Genomic DNA, 20,133 nt, shown 5'->3' with positions numbered 1-20,133 from the left:
TGAAGGGGAGGGGAATTCGCCCTTTTTACGTGGAGATAGTCAGTGGGCAGGCCGGGAGCAGTTGCTGACCTACTAGAATGAGAAGTGGAGGGAGGCTTGTTCAGAGCAGAGACTGTATCTGTGCATTATGAGCACCCTGGTACCCAAAAGGGTGCCCCGTGAACCTTTGATATCTAAGTAGCTCACCCACCATCTGGACGGCTGGCCTTGAAGACCTGCTCACAGTGTTGGGTTTTTTATTTGTTTTATTGATTTTATTTTTTTAAATACACGACAGTGGAATGCCTTACAATTCTTATTACACATTCAGAGTACAATTTTTCATATCTTTGTATATAGAGTATGTTTACTCCAATTCATGCCTTTATACATGTAGTTTTTTGGCATTACTATTTTTTTACACATATATACCACAATTTTTTATATCTCTGTTTTTATATAAAGTATGTTGACATCAAATCCGAGTCGTCATACATGTACTTTAGATAATGATGTCCATCAAATTCCACCACCCTTGCTAATCACAATGATTTGAGAAAAGTGGCCCAAATGTTTTGGGGTTTAGTTTCTTCTGCTCCAGGAACCTAATTTTCCACCCTTGGCCTCTACTCTGATAACATCTTTGGGGAATGTGTCTATGGTCAACACCAGACTGAGACCAGAATAGACAGGTACGGATCCCACTCTAGATGTCTCTGCCATCTTGTTTGACCTTAGGGAAGTCATTTCTCTTCTGCATGTTTCAGTCTTGACTGAGAGATCAGTACTTCTCACCTCTTGTTTCATATGTTTGAAATATTTTCCCCTTTCCCTTATTTGTGTTATAATTCATATTTATATAACACTTTTGACAATTACAAAGGGCCTCAACAAATATTATTTAAAATCTTTATGTAAAAAAGTAATCTTTATGTAAAATCCATCACATCCTTATGACATAGGTTTTATCATCTCTATTTCACAGATATGGAAACCAAGGCTCCTAGAGCTAAAGTGATGTGTCCAGCGGCCATTGGTAACAGCAGTAGATCAGGTCATTAGGACTCTATGTTGGATATTCTGTCACGTTTCTGGGTGTGCTGATACATAGGAGAAGTTCATGCCCTGCCCTCTACCAGGCATAATCTAATATACGCTCATAATAACATAATAAACTCCAGAACTGTTACGGTTTGGATGTAGGTGTTCCCCAAAAGCTCACATGTGAGACAATGCAAAAAGGTTCAGAGGAGAAGTGATTGGGTTGTGAAAGTCTTAACCCAATCAGCGAATTAATCCTTTGATAGGGATTAACTGAGTGGTAACTGAAATGTTAGGGTGTGGCTGGAGGAGGTCGAATTAGGGGCGTGGCTCTGGGGTATATATTTGTATTTGGCAAGTGGAGACTTCTCTCTTTTCTTCCTGATCATCATATAAGCCACTTCCCTCTGCCACACTCTTCTGCCATCATGTTCTGCCTCTGTCCCTGGGGAATGGAGTCTGCTGTCTGTGAATTGAGTCTGAAACATGAGCCCTCAAACTTTTCTCTCTCTACAGTTGTTCTGATAGGGTCCTTTAGTCACAGCAGCAAAAAAGCTGACTAAAGCGAGCACACACAGAATATTATTCCAGACAGGTTCCTCCCAATACCTATCCCATCAGGAAAATAAGTTAAGAGTTTATCTAGAGGAGCTGTCACATATTCTGGATGGTAGATCAGAAAAGGCATAGATGCAACCTTATTTTTTTTTGACACAATAATCTTTATTTTATTTTTATGTGGTGGTGCTGAGGATCAAACCCAGGGCCTTGTACATGCTAGGCGAGCGCTCCACTGCTGAGCCACAATCCTAGCCCCGTAACCTTCTTTTTTAAAAAAACAGTATGTAAATAAGCATCACTACCATGTCACTTATATTATGCAAGTCCTTCCCCATCCTTGTGCCTTACTGTCCTCATCTTGGAACCTAAGGCATTGGACCCCATGGACTTCCAGGTTCTTCCCAGCTCTGGCCTCATACCCAGATTCCTGGGACCCACAAAGCCTGTGTTTTGCAGCCTTCTGGGTAAAATATCAGGGAAGAACTGGGACATTAGGAGGACAAATAAAATGGACACAGAGGCTGGGGACAGGAGGTATGTTCCTTTAGAGCGTCCCTGCCCCTGAGCCAACTGCACTAGAGGACCCTTGCTGCCTGAAACAAGGCTCTTGCTTGACTGAATTTGATGTGCACACTGCTGTCTCTGTGCCATATGGGCGGTGTGTCCAGGCTGCTACTGGTGGACATTTCATTTCTCTGCCTGTTGTTTCTCAGGAACCTGGATAGATGGTGCCACTGTGCCTGTCAGTATGGGAGACAGGCTGGGGAGCTGGGGTGAAAGGCATTCAGAAGCTGAAGAGGTGTCTGGCCTGGCATCCCCCTGGGTACAGAGTTGGAGGTACCCCTGCACAGGGGTGGAACTTCTTGTGGGGGCCTCCCAAATCAGAAGCAGATGTAGGCCTGGGAAATCCCAGGAGGCTAGGGGAGGGGAAAGGATCAATCAAGATACCAGAAGCCCTGCCCTGCCCTGCCCTGGATCCTGGCCTGACTGGATAAATAGCCCCTTTTCACCTCCACCCATTCATTTGTTTCACTCTCATTCACAAGTGTGAGGACACCTCATGACATCAGGAGACCTTGGAGGAAACTACCGGAGGCTTCAGCCCCTAAACCCACTCCTGCAGGTGACTCTGCAGGTGACTCGCTGTCTCCACCTCCCTCCCCTGGGCTGGGGCCACAGCCTTCAGAGCCAGCCCTTCCCATTGTTGGAGGACTCCAACTCCAGACAGCTCCCCCTTTGAGACACAATGGGCTTCTCTCTGATTTCCACTGATCAGTCCCACTTCTTTCTTGCTGCCTCCTGGACCCGCCCAGATTAAGTCTGATCCTTTCAAAAGACGACTCTTGAGTCCACTGTTTCCCCTGTCACATGTGTGACATTTTCAGGTCATGGACAGATAGATATTTTTAATAGCTATATTTTACTTTCACCTTTATCACAGACAGCCATTGATGTGGTGCTTCTGATGAGAAGTTTCTTTTATACTGTTGATGTAAGATCAGTGAGTTGATATAAAAGGAATTAAGTAAACAGCACTACACACAATGGGCATGGCAAGAATTATTGGTCTTGAGAGATGCTGTATTGGGCCGCGTTCCCACCACGGTCCTCTTCCTGGGCCCTCTTCCTCTTTTCCCATCACTGCACTCTTATTTGGCCATGGATGGCACACAATCATCACTGCTTCATCTGTACAGACTGTTTCTCAAACCCTGACCTTCAGCCCTGTCCTGCCATCATCTCTAATCACCTGCATTCATTTCCTTTTGGGTATTATGGCTTTTCTTCTCATGTGCTGTCTTCATCATGTCCAGAACAAACGTCTCAGATTCCATGAAATTCTAGAACCACTGGAGGTGGGGAAGGAGACATTTCTTTGGTATTTGCTGCAGACATTTCCCCCTCTGTCCTTAAAGATTCTCTGTAGAAAGTCAATGGTATCTCCATTTTATATATAAAAAAAATGGAGGTATACAAACTTTAAAAACATGTCCAAGGTGCAGTGGTTGTAGATCTAAAATTGAGAACTCATGATTGCCTCCTGGTACCATGTGGTTACCACCACACAGTTTTTTTAGTTGGATGCAGGAAGGACAGTGGAGGTTTCTGCTTAAACTTCCAATTTGGTGGATAAAGGAACTGAGTCCAGTGAGCTGGTGAGACATGTGCCCGGCAGCCTTTGGCCCACTCACCTGCTCCTACCGTGGATTGTTGCTGTGTACAGAGTGCCCATTCTTCCAGCCATTCAGAATGAAGTCCTATTACCATGTTCCATAGTCCCCACTTGCCCCACCTCGAGTCATAACATTTTCTGACTCTGTCATTGTCTATTTTCTCCTCCTCTCCGGTGCAAATGTCATTGCCTCATTCCCGGACCACTGTGGTGGTCTCTATTTAAAGGTTGCTTCTCATATTTATCTTTCTAAAACAAAGCTTGGCACCTATCACTCTCTGATCACAAACCGTCATCAGTCCAAGTCACCCTGGCTCTTAAATCCTAGGTGCAACATCCTAGGATGAAATATGGACTCTTTATCCTGTCACTCAAGACTGGCTTTAATTTAAACCTTACCTGTCCATCCAGCTTTACCTCTGGCAATGCAAACTCTGGTTGAAATGTTCTACTCCTCATTTCTCCTAGGAAACCTTATTTTCCATATGGAGATTCCCTCACCTGGCCAAGGTGCAGGAAGGCAGTCTCCCTGCCCCCCACCCCCAATCACCGGCCCCTGGCAGTTGCCCTGTCTCCAAATCCTTTGACTTTTTGGCATCTGCAGCACTTATTGTGGAGGAGCACATGGGACCCTGGGCTGTAATTTCTCTGCATGATGCACATCCACCCTGCCCACTTGCCTGTACTGTGAGACCCTGGAGAGTAGAGGCATCATCTTATACCCTTTAGGGTTTTTTAATTGACACATAATATCTGTATGTATTTATGGGGTCTAATACCATATTTTGATACATTTATATAGTATATAATGATTAAATCAAGTAATTAGCATTTCTATCTCCTGAAGGTTGATAACCTTCAGACTCTTCTACTTATTTTGAAGTATATCAGATTGTTGAAAACCAAAGTTGACTGTGCTATAGAACACCAGAAATAATTTCTGATCTGGCTGTATGATGGTACCCATTATCCAACTTTCCTTGTTCCCCTCCCGCTTCCTAGTCTTTCATGACTCTTCTAGCCTCTTCCATGAGATCATCTTTCTTAACCTCCATGTAGGAGTGAGACAGTGTCTGTGACCACAGTTCATTTCAGTGCCCTTTTTGTGGGGTGGGTCCTTCAGTACATGTTCTCCATGCTGATGATGCCACAATGTCCCAGTGGGTGCTCCTGGTTTTAATTTTCAGGGTCGGGGCATTGGTAAGAGTGCTGATGAAGGACACTGTGCCCTGGAGTCACACACCTGTGTGGCACAGCCTGGCAAACGAAAGCACATTGTCCACCATAAAGAGCTGTGGGCACATGAAAGAGGCCAAGGCCTGGAAATCAACCTTGGTGACTCTCAGTATCCTACCATGACACACTGGAGGATCCTGTGAGTCCCTGGCACTGAGCCAGTCACCTGGGAACAGATTAAAATTGCAACATAGTTTCTGCCCTCAGTGTATGCAGATTCCTGGAGGACAAGGGGTCTGGGACAACAGCTACACTTGGAGAACTTATCAAACATGCCATAGTGCCAGATATTGATACTTCAAATGAGCAGGCAGACCGGTCATAAGGCTGCAGAGCAAATTGCCAGGCCTGGAGAATCAAAGCAACCTCTCAACTAGGGGAGGAACAGTGGTCCTGAGAGAAGAGGGAATCTTGCAGGCAGGGGGCCTCATAGGCCGGCTGGCAATGGGTAGGCAGGCAGCTTTTTTACTTGATCAATGGGCATTGGGAGAAGACAAGGTACAGAGGTGGGGAGGGAAAGAGTCAAGCAGGGAAGTGGGGCCCAATGAGGTAGGAATAGAGAATCCATATCATTTCTTGAGGCAGGAAGTAGCATACGTAAAGTGAGATTCTGGAAACTTTCTTGCTCAGATATTTCTTCATCTTTTAAAGGTAAGAGAAAACCTATACTTCCAGGTCTGCCTCCCTGTGCCCCTCATCTCCAGGCATCTGAGGCTATGCTGTTGAAGGGGCTTCTTCTCTGGTTGCCCACCCCAGCCTCTTTAAGAACTGCAACTTTAGTAAATTACTGCTTCGTACCGCCATATCCTTCGGCTCCTCCGTCCTGTGCTGTAAGGAGAGGCTAAGCATAGAATTACGTGGGCTAGCCTCTGATAGGGATTTGGGCTGATCTCTCTAGATCCAGTCTGAGACCATAATCTGAAATAAGCATCTCATGCCCGGGCTGCATGAGATGGGGAGACAGAGAGGCATTTGTCTTCCAGTGTTTACAAGCTCTTGCCTTTTCTGGCTGGGTGAGACTGAGCTTAGTTTTAATGTGCCCCCATGGCTGATAAGGGGTGGCGGCCCTAAACAGCTGTGGGATAAAGATGTGAAAGGAGGAGTGGCACACGAAGATAGCAAGTGGAGCCCGTTGATAAGGATGCTTCCTGATGCCAGCGCTGGAAAACTCAACTTGAAATGGTTTCGACAATAAGGACATTGTGTCTCAAAGAGAGAAGGAAGGAAGCCCCAAATTAAGGTGGCATCAACCCAATTAATTTACTGGTTTAACAGCTTTACTCAGATCCCAGGTCTCTCCACATTTTCTCTTTGCCACTGTTAGCTTGTAGCTCGTGTCCTCAGCTCGTAGTCCTCATGGTCTCAGGTGTCACCGTACCAGATTTCATACACAGAATGAGTGTGTCAAACTGAAGAAAGGCTTGGAGCACCTTCCTGCTTGTATGCCTCTCTCTCTCTCTGTTTTGGAATCAATGAGGAAATTTCCCTTCAGGCTGCATCAGCAGGATTGGGTCACATGCCACTTCTGAAGCCAGTGGATGGTGGTGAGGAAGGGGAATACCTTCTAGTAGGTTAGACGAGTGGGTGGTTTACAGCCAGCCATGCCCTACGCAGGGTGGTGACCAGGTTTGGTCAGCAGTGGGCAGAGTCTGTGGGTTCCATACAGCAGTCAGCACATTAATCCTGCAGCCACATGTCCAAATATAGAGATGCAGAGTGCCCCAGGCCAGGTCGGGCTCTGAGGGTCAAAGACTTGCTACACTTAGAGAACTTACCAAACTCAGCTAATAATACTGAGCTTCACATAAAAACCAGGCATTTGGTGTAGCCCCAACAAAGCCCCAGAAAGGTGAACTAGCAGAGTCTAGGTTTTTCTATAACCACAAAAAATGGAAAAGACATTAAATGGGGAGTGTGAGCTGTACTGTTTTCTAGCTGCATGGCTTTGTAGAAGACTTCATAATCTCTTTGATAGATTTGCTCATGTTCTTACATAATGAGATAATATTTTGTAAACATCATGCAACTACTGTTAGGATTAAAACTTATGTACAGGCTCAGACTGTTGTTAATGGCAGCTAGGATGGAGGGGGGGTGGTGATGATTGTGGCTATGATGGTGGTGGGGGTGATGGTAGTGATGGTAGTGGAAATGGTGATGGTGATGGAGGTGGTGGTGGGGATGGGGATGGGGATGGTGTGATGGTGGTGGTGATGGTGTAGTGATAGGGATGTGGTGATAGTTATGGTGGTGATAGTGATTGTGAGGAAGAAATGGAAGGAAGACGAGTTAAAGGAGGAGAAAAGTACCAGCCTTTCCTTCTTCACAGTGGGTCATAAGGCTGGGTCATAGGTCATCATGGATGAAAGAAAGACCTTATAAACTGTAAAGTTCAGCCATACGAGTTAGCACTGTGGTGATTATCATGTCATTTAGCAAACCTCCTAAGCACACTGCCCATCTCCCTTCACCCTCATTCTCCATAGCTGAAATAAGTCACCTCAAGAGACATTGGTTTGGCACAGACCCAGGGAAAGTATGTGTCACTGTAGGGCCAGGGGCTTCTGAAGCCACAACAGAACCTATTCCTGTAGATCAAAGGGCTAAGGAGGGAGCTGGACATGACTGTCCAGCAGACAGGATACAGGGAGAGTTTTTGTTTCGTTTTTAAGTGGCTTTGATAATAGAAAGCAGATGAGGGGCCTCAAGTCTCTGGTTTTTGCTGAAGTGAAGAGGATCCTAAGAAGACAGTGAATGTGCCACTGATGTGAGGACAGCTGATATGGCCAGGGAGGGAGAGGACACAGACAGAGGCAACTGGGCCAGTGCTGCTGGCCACTCAGCTGTCCAGCAGGGACCCTGTGGGAGCAGGCAGAGCTGGGATCTGGGAGGAGGACACAAAGCCCCAGGGGTGAAAGAATGTGTCCACTCCACAAAGGTGTGTTGCACGCCTAGTGTGCACAGCTCCTATAGGTACAGGTGCCAGGGCTGTAGCAATGACAGCAGCTGCTGTTTGAATGACAGCTCTGTGACTTTAATTCTCAAAATGACCCAAGGTAGGCATAACTGTCCCCAGTTCACTGGTGAAGAAACCGAAGTTTAGAAAGATGATGTAGCTTGTCATAGGAAAAGTCTGATCCCAGATGTGTGTGACTCCAGAGCCCTTTTTCCTCAACAATTTGCCTTTCATTTAAAGATACTGTTTAACCAAAGGCGATAAAGACACCTGCTTCCGCCCTGCAGGTGCTCTGTCCCTGGATGGGGGAGGAACCTGGAAGCCACGCATACCATAATGCATTCTCTAATGGTAACATGAACAAGGGCTCTAAGGCCATCAAGAGGGACTGATTCCACTCTGTCAGGGTCCAGGGAGGCAGGTAGGGGTGGAGAGGTCCAGATTGGGCTGCATCTTGGGATGAGACGGAGTTTGCCAGGTGGAGGACAGCAGGGGTGGCAGGGGCAGGGAGAAGGGCATGGTGAGACTTTGGTATGGCTGGAGTGTGGGCTGGTGGCCAAAGGTGCAGCTGGGGGTCATGTCATGACAGACCTTGGCACCGTGCTCAGGAGGCTAGATTTTGTTTTAAGGGCAGAGGGGAACCATAGAAGGCTTTGGAGCAGTAGATCCCCCTGGGTGTCCAGGAAGCAGTCGGGAATCTGCTTGAACACCCAGATAACCCATGATGGTGCCAGATTGGGAATGGACAGTGGGATGAGGCAGAAAGATGGTTATGTTTCCCTGGGCCAGATGTTAGTTGGGCTCCTTAAAAGAACTCAAGCAGTTAGTAGAGAGTTTGAGGCCACTGCTGTACCTTCCTCTCATTTGGGAAATTACCTACTAGCCCACAGGTCACTAAGCATATGCCCATTGTCCCCAGGAGTAATTCCGCCCTGATTGGTAATATCTCTCACCCTCTCCACTCCATTACCCCCAAAGAAAATGTAATATCTTTTTTTTTTAACCTCAGAGAGGAAGGGATGGTGGCCATTCTGTGAAAATCAGAGCTCCCCAATGACAGATAGGCAGCTCATAAAGATGTGACGGACCTGAGATAGAGGAGGTCAAGGGGAGAAGGGAGGAGGCTGGCCTGTGTGACATTCAAGCTTCCTCTCATCTCGGGCTGCAGTTTGGTGGAGGTTGATTGTTCAAATGCTGGCTTCAAGCAGAGGAATGAAACAGGCTGTGTCTGCCCTCTAGGGTTTAGAGTTACAGGAACACAGGCTCAGAGGAGGCCGTGGGGGTGTGTGGAGCAGTGACCTGTCTCCAGGAGCTGCCTGCGGGAGGTCAGCACAAGCCAGGGTGGAGGACAGTGAAGGCCTAAGGGGAGCAAGCTGGGCTGACACCCAGAGGTCTGGTGTCAGTCTGTCCAGAGCACCTGTGCCACCTGCCATGCTGGGGCAGCTGAGGCAAGGCCGGCCTCTAGGGAAGAAAACGTAAATGCAGGAAACTGATAAATGAGGAAGTCACTTCAACTTAGCATCACGGGCAAGCACAGAGAAATAGACCGTGGTTTTGTTTTTCACGGAGCGACTGTAAAGCCAGTGACTCCAGCTTGCTTTTCAACTCACCCAACTGCAATTGCTACTTGCCCTCAATAAATAGGTGAATTGTTCTTTTTGAGGCTGCTTTGCTCTTGGGCCATTAAATGGTTTTCCGTGTCCCTTCATCCTTTGCAAAAATGTCCTGAATAGAAAGCCAAAGCATTTGAACCACCAGTCCCCTTCTAAATAAAGCTTCTGTTTGAAGCCTTCGGGATGGACCTGCCTCCCATCTCCCACCTCCCTGCTCAGCTCCCATCTTCCCAATCCTGGTGCCCAGGCATCTGTCCTGGTCCTCCTACCAAAGCCTGCACTGTTCAACTTTCTGATGAATTAGCCTTGTTTTAGCTGATCCAGGTTGGAACTTGACCCGCTAGGGGCTAGAAAACCTTTAAGACCCTCAAGAATGCTTTTAAAAAAATTGTGATAGAGTATAACTAACATAAAATTTGCAATTCTAGCCACTTTTAGGGGATAATTCAGTAGTGTTAGTTACAGTCACAATTTTGTATATCACCTCTGTCCCCACCCCAAACTAAAATTCTGTATACCCATTAAGCAGTGTCTTCCCATTCCTCCCTCCTCCCAGCTCCTAGTGACCTCTTTTCTACTTTCTGTCTCTTTGAATTTATGTATTCTAGGTATTTTATACAAGGGGAGTCATAAAGTATTTGTTGTTTTGCTACTGACTTCTTCCACTTAGCATGATGTTTCCATGGTTCCTTTATGTCATAGCATGTGTGGGAAAGTCATTCCTTTTTAAGGTTAACTAATGTTCCTTTGTGTGTGTGTTCCCTATTTAGTTTATCTAGGTAGATGGAAATCCGCTTCCTGGCTGAGTCTCAAGTACCAGTGGAGACCCCAAGGGTGGGATGCCCTATCTAGTGATGCCTATTGAAAACCTTAACCCAGAGCTTCCTCAGTCCATAGACAGGGACAGCTGCACTGTAGCAAAAGACACACCTCATCTGTCATTAAGAAACCTAGGTGCCCATCTCCTGGGCAAGAGGTGCAGCCCCTATCTTCTGCACAATGAGGAAGTGGGGTTGTGTGTCTCTCGATTTTACAGCTTTGAACATTCTACACATCTGTCAGTCTCCTGAGAGAGCACTGCTGCAATGTGGCCTGGGGCTGAGCAGACTCTCAGGAAGTGTTTGTGATGCAGGATGAATGCACGAGAGGATCGGAGAGTGAGGAGCTCAGGTCTCTTAGCTGGAGAAGAGACCGGAGACTGTAATTAGAGGTCAGGTTGAACAGTACTTACGTTATGAAACCATCTGGAAAACAATGTGCTGTGTGAAGTATTGTTATTGTGTCTATTGTCTTTTCCCTTGTACCTCGATAAAATCGTGTAAATGAGCTTCTCATCAATTCTGTTTGATGTAGAATTCTTAGTAGCCTCAATAAATACATAAATTCAAGTAGGGACACAGTCTCTCTGGGTATGAATTCTCACACCTTGGCTCTTTCACAGCGCAAACCTAAAGCCTTGTAGTGCTCAGCACAGGAAGATGGGCATTTCACAGCTTTACAGTATTTGTAGCTGTGCTGCAGAGATGCACCTATATGGAGAGATACATCAGTCCCTCCCTGGTTGTCCTTGTCCTAAAAGATCTAAACTAACCTAACTTCTGCTCCTAAGGAGTTTGTGTTCCCCTAAAGCACCATTATTAATAATTTTTAGATGATGGGTATTTTTATCATAATGTTTATTTGCACTTATGGTGAGTCCCAGAACAACAGGAAGAGAAAGTGAAAAAGAGCTCTTAGCTCCATTCCAGGTCCTGGGATCTAGCTGTACCTTTGCCACATCTGCACACAGGCTGGTGAGCAGCATCCTCACTTGCCAAAGCATTTCAGAGGTGTTTCAGAGGTCATCTATAAGTTGGAACACTTTGTTGTTCCAAGTTATCAGAAAAACTACAAAAGCAGTGATCCGTCTTCTTGAGTAAAATTGTATGCAGAATCCAGCAGGTAAAGTCAACGAAAGTCTTCCAGAGTGGTTGGTAAAGGCAGCCACTGCTTGTGTGTGTGTGTGTGTGTGTGTGTGTGTGTGTGTTCTCTGTTCATATTCCATCATATTAGCTCTCTGGACTCTATTCAGCTGGTTAGGACTCCTGGATAGCTCAACCCAATGTGGGTTAACGTGGCATTGCTCTGGCTTAAGAGGGGATGAGGCGTCAAAGCCCTGTTTTTTCAACCTTCCCCTCACCTGTTCCAAAAACATGCTAGGAGCCTAGCTCTGTGAGTGTGCACGTGTGTGTGTGTGTGTGTGTGTGTGTGTGTACACACACAGATATGTAATTTTAAAAATTTTGTGTACATATGAGGAAACAGACGCAGAGAAGTAAAGTGACTTGGCCTAAGCCACACATATCAGTTGGTGGTGAATTAAGATTATTGAGTCTTACTATCAAAACATTGTCTATCAAAATCTCTGTCCCCTAGGAGCTTATGATACAGTTGACCAGGTGGGACATGTGTGCATGGGAGGATAAATGGAAAGCTAAGATAGTGCATGCTCATCCATGCCGAGCTCCTTTGGAAGGCATTGTCCTCCTGGACTGAGGCTCCCTCTCCACTCAGTTTCTGAGCTCTTTATCTCAGCTCTCCAGCACCCAGCCACATACATAAGCACATTTGTGAATGTTTGAGTGAATTTTTGATTGAGTGATTCACTGATGTGTGGGGTGGATCCTTCTGTATCACTATGTGTTATTTACCAGGGTGTGGAACAGATGTCACATGGCATGGAGTAAGGAACAGTCTTCATTAGGAAAACTTATGTAGGCCAAAGTTAATGAAGAGAAGTCACATATCCCCCAGTCCCCATATCTCACAAAGTTATGCGGCAGGTCCAGGATGCTGCTGAGTCTGCATCCCAGTGGAGGGCCCCCTCCTCCCCTATGGTGCTGTCTTTTTAAAGGGCACATAAGCAAGGGAAAGTAGTCTTGTCAATGAGGGAATAAACAGACTGCTTGGTGCCGGGCAGTCTGGATTGGAGGTGCCAGCTGTTTATAGGAAGTTGTCTGGGAATGCCAGCTTCCTAGCATGAAGGGCCCTTGGAGTCTTTGGAATATTGGTGTTCTCCTGGAGGGGAAGGAAGGACTCTGAGCTTGGGTGCTGTCTCTCCCAAAAAGTTCATTTCTAGGCCACCCAAAGAGAACTCCATGTCACTTTCTGACAATTCACTTAGTTATACCATCCTGGTCTTGAATAACGGAGTAGATGGACGGACGGATGGATGGATGGATGGATGGACGGATGGATGGATGGATGGATGGATGGATGGATGGATGGATGGATGAGTAGTTTGGTGAATGATTAGAAGGATGGATAAATGGGTGGGTGGGTGGGTGGGTGAATGGGTGGATGGGTGGACAGCACAGGAAGTCGGCTTGCTCATGGGGGTGGGGGCAAGACGACTGGGGCTGAGTGGCTGTTTGATAGCTCCTCCCTCTCTCGCCTTCTACAAGTATCCTCAGCTTGCAGCCGCCCTGCTGTAGTAAGACGTCTTTCCTGTCAACATGGCCTAATGTACGCTCTAACCCAGTATCACCTAATTTGAAAAGGCTGATGCTTCCACACATCATAGATTGTTCCTGGGTCACAACCACCAAGGCAGCTACATCCGCAGACCCACTGTAGGGTACTAAAAGGGGAGGATAAAAGATGAGTCTTCTAGATGATGACTGGATCTGAACCCTCCTCTCCTTTCCTGATACTGCCTGATGGGGGCCTTTGTCAGCTCCTGTGATGGTGGCTTCCCTCAGATTTTGAGTTGCCTCAGAAACACCTGGAATCGTCTGTAATACATATTGCTATGCTTCATGGCCAGGAGATCTATTTGTTAGGTCAGGATGGGGCCCAGAAGTCTGCAGTTTTTAGCGTAGCATCTTCAAATTGCATCATTCAGAGCTGGGCACAGTGAGGCCAGAGCTCATTAAATGTCTAGGAGATGAGAAAGAGTGACTGGGGCAGAGGGTACCTGTCCCTGCAGAATTACCCATCAGACTCCCAAGTGCCCCAGATTTAGAGCACCCTGCCAGCCAGCTTGGCAGGAGAGGTGGGCCTTTGCAGGCCATGCCCCTTTCCAGAATGTGCATGGACTTGGACGTCTTTAGTGAGCTCCCTCTGACCTGGCAGAAGAGGGGGGCCTGGTGATTCTGAGTTTAGTGTCTCCTGGGGACAGTGGATGGGCAAGCCCTGCTTTGGAAAACCTGCACCTGAACGCACATGGACAAGTATTTGGTGGCTCCAATGAGATTGGGGCTGAAGCTCTTGCAGAGAAAAGCAGTGGAGCATGAAGGCATCCAGGCAGCCTTTGCCTGGTGGGGGCCATTAAGGCTCTGTGCTGGGGGCTGAGGAGAAGGGAGCAATTAATGGTGAGGGAAGTGAGAGAATCAGCACAGGGAGTCGGCTCGCTCTAATTGAGTCAATGAGTTTGCCCTGTGCACTGTGGCACCCAGGGACAGGAACTGCATCCTTAAATGCAAAGCCCTTCTTCAAGGTAGCAGGGAGAGAAAAGATAACCCTCTGCTCCTTGAGAAAAGAGCTGGCCTTTTCTATTCATCACCCACCCTGGCTACTGCTTCCATGGTCAGATGGCTGGTTTCTTTTGCAGACCTGGTCTGTGTCTTTGGACAGAGTCTCATCTGCTCACGGAAGAGATCTCAAATTTCTGGATCCTGTATATGAGCAGGTTGTCTTCTGGCTGCTGTGACAAGACCTTCAGTGTCTTGATTTCTTTGTGGCTGGCTGTATTGCTGCTGTTATGGAGGGTACTCAGCTGGTACCCTCCCAGAACCGTGTCTGTGACCTTCATTATTTTTTACTGCAGAATCGAGGCATGTTGAAAATCATGGGGTTCTGCTCCAGCCCTTTTCTCAGCATCCTTCTCCTCTCTCTTGGTGTTTTTTCCCTTTAGATCAAGACATTATGACTTTTCTTCAAAGAGGGTACAATAAGATGTTAATTGGTTTAATACAATGTTTAGAAAACAATGTGAATTTGTGTACCACCCTAATATTTATAATTTAACAGAGAACTTTGAACACACACACACACACACACACACACACACACACACACACCCTTTAATCCATAGTGGATTGGAGCTCTTATGGTTGAAGAAGTTGTGGATTGGAGGTCCACTCTTTAGTATTCCTTATGTCTACCACAGAGGAGGGAGCCTTCTCTTCCATCTGCCATCATGTGTTCTTTGTGTGTTTGTCTGTTTGTAGTTGGAGCTGGACAGCATGCCTTTATTCTATTTGTTAATTTTTTTACGTGGCGATAAGGATGAAACCCAGTGCCTTGCATGTGCTAGGCAAATGCACTGCCACTGAGCCACAGCCCTTGTTGTGTGTTCTTAACGATGGGATTACATTCTGAGAAATGTGACATTAGGTGATTTCAGTGACATCATGGAGTGTACTTACACAAACTAAGATAGCTATGATGTCACTAAGTGACAGTCTTGTGGAATTTCCATTGTATTTGTAGTCTGTGGATGACTGACGTGCCATCATGTGGTACCTGACCCTACGTGTGAGATCTGCTGGTTCAGAACTTTCCACATCCCTAATCTAATGACTTATTTTTTCTCTCTTTTTTTTTTCTGTTTTTGTTTCCTAGGAACGAGTGGAATATCTCTTTCTCATAATTTTTACTGTGGAAGCATTTTTAAAAGTAATCGCCTATGGTCTTCTCTTTCACCCCAACGCTTACCTCCGCAACGGTTGGAATTTACTAGATTTTATAATTGTGGTTGTAGGGTAAGTACATCTGTCTTTTTCCTTTCCTTGCCTTACCCGTGCACACCTCTTTCTCCCTCTCCTCGTATCTCTTTTTGATTTGGTCATACCTGTACTAGCCTTCAGGCAATGAAAGGATGTTAACCATCACTTTGAGTTCAGACTTTTTCTGAAGAGAGAGGAGCTATTACCTAACAGCACCACTCCCACATGCATCAGCATGCACACACACACACACACACACACACACACACACAGAGGCAGATATATACACACATGCACACATGCATGCACACAATATGTACACAAACACTTGAATTTGTGTGCTCTTAATGGCACCAGGGTCCTCTGTGCGGATGAAGCAGTTCCGCTGCTTAACGACTTTTCTCTCCCCCTCCAACCACATCTGAGCCAGCAGTTCTTCTGACCAGCTTTCCCACTGCATCACTGAGCAGATTTAGTCAGGTTGCCTGGGAGTATCCAGCCCACCCGTGTGGCATGATGTGGGGACGCCTGCCGAGCCTATGCCTTTGGTCCACAGATTGCTCATGTATACCATCCTGTCCCCAGCTCCACAGTGGGCCCTGCTCTGTGGCCCCAAGAAACCAGATTGCTTGAGACAACTGAGTGAGAAGGAAACAGAACTCTGAAAGGCCAAGGTGGTGGGTAAGTCCACCCGGCCTGAGCTGAGGTACCTTCCTCCAGATACTGTTCCATGTTAGGATGAGGCATAGTTGATAGTGGCTTAAAAAAAAAAAAAAGCAGGGTCAAGAATCCCATTTTGGAAGTGACAATTTCCTTATCAAGAAGTTTCCTTTCAAGATTCTCGATGACATATTTGTACCTCACAGGCCTGCATGCACTGTGTGAAATAGAATACCTTAGGACACAGTGGATGAAGTTCCAATGACTCCTGTGTTTTGTTGATAACGGGGGTCACCTGTCCAGCAGCTTCTCTTCAACAACAAGCTCACTCTTCCAAGCTGACCTTGTGTTACTTGGTACCTGGCAAATGCTCCCATGGTGGCCACGCTGCATGATTCCGGGTCCCCACAGGATTCAGTATGAAGAGCAGGATGTCAGGAGGCTGTTATACCAGGAGGCTATTTTTGGTGACTCCCTTTGTGCTATCCCAGTACACACCTGAGCCACTGCGGGCTTTAACAGAGCACTCGCCATTCATTATCTCGGGGGAGCGCCTGGTCTTTAAGGCAGGAAATAACACAGGAGCAGATCAAGATTATTTACAAGTTATTTCCTTGTCCTTGGCCATCTGGCTGGCTCATAATAGTTGTTTGGAACGTGTTAGGGTTTTTCCTGTGTTGCCTCATGTTGCCTGGCCAATGAATGACGCATTTTGGCCACATGAACATCAGGGGTATTTGGGTGTCACGACAAGTACTAAAGTTATTAGCCATTAATAGGTCTGGCTGCAGGGACCCGGGGTAAGGACACAGCTACATGAGAGGTTTTGCCACTGCTGTTCATGCCAGAATAAACAGAGTGGCTAAAGAAATGTCTTGAATGAACTCAGCAAATAAACCCTAGCCAAAGTCCTAAAGGTGGGTTGTTCCCTGTACCCCTAGATCCTTTTTAAATTCAGCCTCTTTCTCAAGGCCTCAGTCTCCTGGTAACCTGTGACACATGCAAAGACAGAAGCCTCGGGAATGAGAGTTGACACTTCTGGGACCAGTGGAGAGATGGGTTGACTTGCAGGACAAGTTTTTAGGCAGAGATGCTCCGTGTTTATGAAAAGGGCTGAATTTGACTAGATATACTCTGCCCCATTCATGACCTTACTTACCTGAAGCTTGAGAAAAGGAGACCAAAAAAGGGGAGACCTCAAATAGGAGCCCTGGGAAGGCAGGACCATGCCTTCCCGCTCAGGAGAACATGCATGGCTGGCCGACTCTGCATGTTTGCAGGGGGTTTTTTTGGCCCTTTCTTCATCCCTTAGACTGTTGGTCCTCCCCACGTCAACAGGAGGCACACTTTTCATTGGACTGGTCCAGAGACTAGTCACTTCTCCCTGGGGTTTTGGCCATGAGGCTGATGGAGAGAGGGAGGCATCCAGATTTGGCTCTCTTCTCAAAGATGCCTCTGTTTAGTGTTTTAAACCACAGAGGTTATGAGACCAACACTTGCTCAGCTTGCAGTTCACCATGACCTTTGGGGTGTTTTCTCCCTTCATCTCACACTTGGTCATATTTAGCAACTAGTTCATCTTTTCTAGGAGCCTTGGTCCTAGGTGCTCTCCACCCAGTCTAAATCTCAGCTCATCCTTCCAACTAGAAAAATGATCCTCCATCCCCAGAGGGTGTAGCTCACCCCTTCTCTCCAGCCATGACTTTTTTCCTGCCCCCTTTACAGTATTAAATGAACCTCCCTCTGCTTTCCTGAGTCTCTTGGGAAATCTCTGCTCTCCTGGGCCCCTCCCTCTGTAGCTAGTTAACCGAAGGTTTCTTCTAGCCTCCTATAAATCAGAGAAGAGGTCAGGGCTGCCAGTCTGCCTCGGGGTATATCCCTCTTGTCTCTACGTTCCCATTCTGGGGGCCTGTCACAGGAGTCATTTCCTTCTCAAAGCGGGGAAGTCCCCTTGGTGCAGTGGGGAGATGGGACCAATGAGTGAATGTGGAGGGGACTTAAAGGGCCTCTGTAATCTACCTCCCCTGAACCCAAGAACCAAGGACTCCTCAGTAGGTCCCTCACTCAGGAGATGCTACCCCAGCTACAAAGCCTTTAGTTATATCTCTGTCTCCCTCATAGTATGGTGGCCCTGCATCTCTGATTCTTTGGGTCCTATGGAGCCTCCTTGTCCTCCTCTCTTAAAGTTCCAGCAGGTGGCTGCAGAACTGCCCATCACCTCCCGAGAAACCCCCAGCCAAGCATCCACATCAGGATCCACCCCAGGGTCCAGCAGGCACAAAGCAGTGGTTTTGCCCTTACAACATATAACCAGCAGTCCCCACCCAAACACTTGCTGTACCCATTTCTAAATTATCTATCCCTTCAAAATTAAAGGACAACACTTAATGAAAGAGTTTCAAGCTGGGGTAGGGGTTAATAGAGAAGAAAGCTGTCTCATTTCTGCTTCCTTCACTGAATAATATTTTGTGAACATCTTGTATTCCAATAAGCATATTGCTTTCTTCCAGGATATACTGGGAACAAAATCTGGTTTGGATTTGGAATGTTGTTTGACCAGCTTGCAAGCTGGTCTCCATTTCCTCAGGTTTCAGTGATCTAGATTTCAGTGGAAAGAACACTTCCCTTGTAGAGAAAGGAATCCACTCCCCTGATCCTTGGCAACTTCTGCCTGGAACTCAAGACATAGGAATCCAACTAACATAGGAAACCATCAGATTGCCAAACTAAGTCACAGAATCAAAGAGTTAAGAGACTTGAGAGCTGCGTGTGGTGGTGCATGCTTATAATTCCAGCAGCAGCTCAGGAGGCTGAGATAGGAGGATCGTAAGTTCAAAGTCAGCCTCAGCAATGGCGAGGTGCTAAAGCACCTCAGTGAGACCCTGTCTCTAAATAAAATACAGAATAGGGCTGGGGATGTGGCTCAGTGGTTGAGTGCCTCTGAGTTCAGTCCCTGGTACCAAAAAGAAAAAGAAAGAGAGAGAGAGAGAGAGAGAGAGAGAGAGAGAGAGAGAGAGAGAGAGACAGACTTTAGATGTGGTCTGGCTATTATTTTCATAACTTTATTTTTCTCAGTGCTGGGGATTGAACTCAGGGCTTCACATATGCTAGACAAGTACTCTACCACCAAGCTATATCCCCAGCCTCTATTTCCCCCTCTCTCTGGTGATGCTGGGGATTGAACTCAGAGCCTGTGCATGCTGGGCAAAACTTCTTTTAGGTGCAAAACACATTACTCAAAGTCTCACTCAGGCCAAGTACATAAAACAGATAGAAGGGGGCTAGGGACACAGCCCAGTGGCAGAATCCTTCTCTAATAAGCTCAAGGCCCTGGTTTGATTCCTAGCACTGGAGAGAAAAAAGAAAACAGAAAGGAAGCCACTGTTAAGTCTGGGATAGTGGTACTAGAACCCCAAACATTCAATTCTGACCTCACTGCCCAAGAAGTCCCTTAAATCCTTAGTCTAAACCACCCCAGCATTGCCTGGCAGGGCCTGGCTCTGACTTCTGCCAGCCAGCCTTCAGCCGCACCTGGACCCTGTTCATAGGCCCAGTTTCCTGGAGCATGAGCTCAGGAAGCAAAGTTGCCCCAGGCCGTTGTTCAGATGTGATACAGCGCCCTGTTCTAATCCTTGGGCTTCCTCCTTGACCACAGGCCCCCCTAATGCAGAAACAACCCAGGACACATTCTGACAATGACTTATTGAGTCATTTCTAGGCATAAAGGACAGAAATTGCTGCTGCTGCCCTTTTCCCTATTTTTCTTGGTTACCACCCAAAGCCCAGAATGCCCGGGTCATTCTTCATCACAGAGAGTCCCTTTCCCATCTGATTATGTGAACCTGGGGTCTAACCTTCCCTCTCACCACCTCACTCCTGAACCCTTTGCAGTATGCCCTCTGGTCCCCAGAGTCATCATCTATTCAGGGCAGCACACCTTGTCTGTAAAGGGCCAGATGCTGTCTTCAGCTTTGTGACCCATGCAGCCCCTGGTCAAGGGTCTGTGGCTGTAGAGGAAAAGAGCCACATGGAAATGAGTGGGTGTAACTGAAGCCCAGTGAGACTTTGCGGGCCCCACTCCTGCCCTGTGTCCTCGGCTGTGTTTCTGGTCACTACCTTCCCTTTCTGGCTCTCCCCCAAGCCTGCTGCTTCCCTGCACCCTCTCAGGGGGTAGCACCACTCTCTTCCAGATGCGTCATTCCAGTG

The 20,133-nt window shown here is 46.9% G+C and overlaps 1 protein-coding gene across 4 annotated transcripts in view; it reads left to right on the top strand.

Annotated features, from left to right (window-relative positions):
* The window catches only part of Cacna1c (calcium voltage-gated channel subunit alpha1 C), a 697,711-nt gene that overhangs the window by 450,194 nt on the left and 227,384 nt on the right, over positions 1-20,133 (top strand). For all 4 annotated transcript variants that reach the window (XM_077798896.1, XM_077798895.1, XM_077798894.1 and 1 more), the window contains exon 4: positions 15,164-15,303. In XM_077798896.1, coding sequence (XP_077655022.1) covers positions 15,164-15,303 — 140 coding nt within the window. The remainder of the gene's footprint in view (positions 1-15,163; positions 15,304-20,133) is intronic.

This window comes from Urocitellus parryii, chromosome 5 (assembly GCF_045843805.1).
Source record: "Urocitellus parryii isolate mUroPar1 chromosome 5, mUroPar1.hap1, whole genome shotgun sequence".
Classification (NCBI taxonomy): Eukaryota; Metazoa; Chordata; class Mammalia; order Rodentia; family Sciuridae; genus Urocitellus; species Urocitellus parryii.
The sequence above is the reverse complement of the archived record's forward strand: the minus strand, read 5'-3'. Positions and strand labels throughout refer to the sequence as shown.